Source organism: Chiloscyllium plagiosum, chromosome 45, assembly GCF_004010195.1.
Source record: "Chiloscyllium plagiosum isolate BGI_BamShark_2017 chromosome 45, ASM401019v2, whole genome shotgun sequence".
NCBI lineage: Eukaryota > Metazoa > Chordata > Chondrichthyes > Orectolobiformes > Hemiscylliidae > Chiloscyllium > Chiloscyllium plagiosum.
In genome coordinates, this window is record NC_057754.1 from 3131734 (window position 1) to 3135992 (window position 4259).

At 48.2% G+C, this 4259-nt stretch overlaps 1 protein-coding gene across 1 annotated transcript in view; it reads left to right on the forward strand.

The window, feature by feature from the left end:
• The first annotated feature begins 3354 nt into the window (after window positions 1-3354).
• Window positions 3355-4259, forward strand: part of LOC122543827 (transmembrane protein 179-like) — a 12419-nt gene continuing 11514 nt past the window's right edge. The window contains exon 1 of the mRNA XM_043682630.1: window positions 3355-4121. Within this exon, the coding sequence (XP_043538565.1) occupies window positions 3814-4121 (308 nt within the window). The 5' untranslated portion in view covers window positions 3355-3813. The remainder of the gene's footprint in view (window positions 4122-4259) is intronic.

Genomic DNA, 4259 nt, shown 5'->3' on the forward strand with positions numbered 1-4259 from the left:
TACGTGTTTAAAAACAATCGCCTCCTTCTACAGGGCAACGATTCTGTGAGGAGCACTTCCAGTCTTTAAATATGTTCCCGGGCAATATGTCTCCTCTTCCAACAGCAGTCAACAACTCCCTCAAACCCAGTCTTTGCTTTGTCTGATCGCCCCTGTTGTAGGAAGGCTATTGTTAAACAGGAGAGGGTTCAGAAGAGATTTACCAAGATGTTGACGGGTACGGAGTGTTTGAGTTATAAGGAGAGGCTGGGGACCTTTTTCACTGGAGCGCAGGAGGTTGAGGGGTGACCGTATTGAGGTTTATAAAATAATGAGGGGGGTATAGGTCAGGTGAGTCTTTTCCCTAGGGTGGGGGATTTCAAGACGAGGGGAAATATTTTTAAAGTGAGAGGGGAAGATTTAAAGAAGACGTGAGGGGTGGTTCATGTGTGGAACAAATATAACGTTGAAAAGATATTTGGATAAGTACTCAAGTAAGAAGTGTTTGGAGAGATATGGGGCAAGGCGTAGGCAGAGAGGACTAGTTTTGTTTGGGAATTAGGGTCTGTTTGTGTGCTGTATGTTTCTATAATTCCATAGGAGCTGGTTATAAAAACCACCATGGAAACTAGGGAAGGATTTTTTTTAAAAATCAGAAGGGGACCATTCTGCGCCAGTGTGCCTATGTAGCGACAAGTTCCTACTTCTGGTAGGAACCTTTTGGTTTTTACTAACAGTGTCACGTCTCTCAGAAATGACTCACTTTAATCACAGATCTGTTGCTGTGCAGAGTCAGAAGTAAAAATGATAACCATTTAGTACAACAATCAGAACTTGTATTTGCATAGCACCCTAAATGTAGCAAAACCATCCAAAGGCCCTTCACAGAGCATAATAAAACAAAGTGTGACATCGAGACCCCTCAGAAAATATGAGAAAGAGGTGGGTTGTAAGAGGTATCTGAAACGAGACCCAACAAGGTGGAGAGGTATGGGGAGGAATTCCAGAGCTCAAGGCCCCAGGCAGGAGGTTACAGAGATAAGGAAGAGTGGTAGGGGCTAGCAGAGGTTAATGTAGGGCCTGGAAGAAGTTACAGAGATGAGGAGGGTTTGTAGGATCTGGAAGAGGATATGAGGATAAGGAGGGTCCAGAGGGTGAAGGAGGTTACAAAGAGAGTGGGGACCAGGGGCTGACAGAGGTTGCATAGATAGGGATAGGTGGAGGGGCTGGCAGAGGTCACAGAGATAAGTCTGTAGGGTTGAAGAGCTTTGAAAAATAGGGAGGGCTAATCCCAATGATGGTCACTGTGACAATTGTCATCAATTGTAATTAGACTTCTCTGGTACACTAATGTCCTTTAGGGAAGAAAATCTGTTGTCTTTACCCAGTCTGGCATACCAGCGATCGCAGGCTCAGAATAACGTGTTGAAGTTTTAACTGGCTTATGAAATGGCCCTTGTGAGACATTCTGTTCAAGGGCAATTAGGGATGGGCGATATCCCCTGCCAGCGAATCCTACCTCATTCAATGTATAAATAAAATAAAAAGGCTGAATAAAGATTCGTGCACTTTGTGTCTCTCACTGTGTCTCCCACCTGCACACACACACACCATGGGTGCTGGGGATAAAATAAGCACTACCGCATTTAGGTGGTAGTGTGGGGGTTAAATTTAAACAAAAAATGAAAGTAAAAAAAAAAGAAAAATAAAAAAAAAATAAACAGGGGATTGCCTGCCCAGGAAAAAAAAGGGAAAAAAAAAATAAAAAGGCTACCTGAAAGAATGCAAAGCAAGGGAGGTGATTGTTTGATTCTTAATGTCTCATGGTGTTGCCATGTATCTGCTACTGTCGTTCTTGACGGTGGAGGTCCGGCTGTCTAAGGAGCCTGGGCGAGTTGCTACAGTGCATCTTGTAAATGGTAGGCACTGCCACAACTGAATAACAGTGGTGGATGGACAGTCGGGCTGCTTTGTCCTGGACGGTGTTGAGATTCTTCAGTGTTGTGGGATCCGTCCTCCTCCAGGCCAGTGCAGAGCATTCCATCACACTGCTGCATACATGATGGACAGGCTTCGGGGAGTCAGTACTCACTGCAGGCTTCCCAGCCTCAGACCTGCTCTTGCAGCCACTGTACTCACATGACTGTTATCTTTTGTAATTTAAATAAAACTCAATTCCACTTCCTCTTAGAGTCTTCTGTTTTAATGGAACCATTCCCAGTCTCTGAGGAGTAGACTAATGACTCTACTTCCCCTAGACCTCAGTGGGATGTGACATGTAAAATACTCTCTCCTGTTTTGACTCCTGCCAGTGAAGATTTTCATCGTATTACTTCTTTCACTGCTCTAAAACATCCGAAAGTGCTTCTTGAAGTGATCACAGCAGCCAATTCATGCGAAGCAAGGTCCCCACAAGCAGCATTTGCAATAATGACTCAGGTCACCTGCTTGTGGTGGTGTTGGTCGATATAAATATTGGTGTCAAGGAACCGGGAGAACTCCTCCGCCACCCATCACCTTCTTTCAACAGCGCCACGGGGTCTTTCACACTCACTTGGTAAAGGAATTCGGTCAGCCTTGGTCTAATATCTCACCTGAACTGAACGACAGCACCTCCGGCAGTGCCTCACCACCGGCATCAGCCTCGGTGCCCCTTCAGTGATCGAAGTGTCCCATGAGAGTGTGGGAGCATCGGGGTGTAGCTGGGGAAATGGCCAAGGTGAACTGTGAGGCCACCCTCAGTCGCACAGCAGTGGGATGTGAACCCTGCAGTGTTCAGGACCAGAATGCTTTATTAAAATAGGAAACCGGGCGTTGCTACCTCGCAACTGAATGCTCATAGTTACATCTGATTTACAGTATAGCGGCAGGCCATTCAGCCCATCACCTCTGTGCCATACTCCTACCAGGACTTCACCCTACTCTCTATTCCTTTCTCCCTCGTGTCGAATCCAACTTGACCCTTAAGTGCATCCACACTGTTCCCCTCAACCCCTCTCTGTGGGGACAAGTCTCACATTCTCCTCATTGTCTGCCGGAAGACTTTTCTCCTGAATTCCCCATTCGATTTATTAGGGGCAGTCTCACATTCATGGATCACCCCAGACTGATCTCAACTGTAATTGGAAATATCTTCACTACATCGATCCTGTCCCCTTCCTCATTTTTTTGAAGGTCTCACCCTACGCCAGCCTTCCCTCTTGGAGAGAAAAGAGCCTGGCTTGTTCAGTCTTTCCTGACGGGGTATAACCTCCCAGGTCTGGGATCTTCCCTGACAATTTGATGGAGATGATTGGGAAGGGTCAGGAGTCAAAGGCCGCCGAATGAGAAGTGTTTCGCTGAAGAAGCAAAGGGTGACATGAGAAAGAACGTTTGTCACTCAGCCAGTGGCTCGGGTCTGGGATAAATTGCCTGAGTGTGTCAAGGGCGGTTTTCAGAAGAGAAAATAATCAGAGAGGCTGCAGGGAAAACGTGGGGGGGAGCAGGACTGGGTGAGGCGCTCATGAAGAGGGGCTAGCACAGACAAAGGGGAGCTGAATGGCCTCCTGTGTTACTGTAACCGTTCGCAGTCTTAATTTCAGTACCTCCACAAAGTGGAGTCTAAGCAAGGGACCTTCAGGGAGGCAGTGCGTTCTGAAGGGCTGGGGGACATCTGTTAAATACAATGTGCCACTTGACTTCTTGAAGGGAGACAAAGGGTTAAAGACCCAGTCAGCAGATGTGGGCCAGACTGTGGGGAGAGGGAACACCCAGCTGAGAATTGAATCTTTGCCTGTCAGTGTTGTAGACGAGATTGGGGAAGGGAGGGAGACAGAGTGAGAGAGAGAGAGAACGATGGAGATTTCAAATAAACTGCTTTCCACACAGTGCTGCTCCTACGTACTGGCTCTGCTCTTCTCCCTGTTTGTGGTGGTGCCCCTGGCAGAGAATGGACGAGAATTCAAAGGGAGGTGCCTGCTCTTCAGCCGGGCCTTCTGGAGGGAGGAGAACAGCACTGGCTCACTCATCAATCGCTTCGTGGTGGAGGAGTGGGGGCCTACGGCTGCCTGCCAGTTCTGCACCTTTGTGGGATTCTTCACCCTCATCTTCTGCGCTGTGCAGGCCTGGCGGACCCTGTTCTACCTCTGCAAGGGGCACGATGAGTAAGTCTGAGCCCTCTCCCACTTTGGGTCAGCTTCTTGCTCTCCTCCCCCCCCCATCTCTTCCCCCCCACCCCCTTCCCTAGCCCATGCTCCCTCCTTCCCCCCACCGCTACCATCTCTCCTTCCTTCCCCACCTCT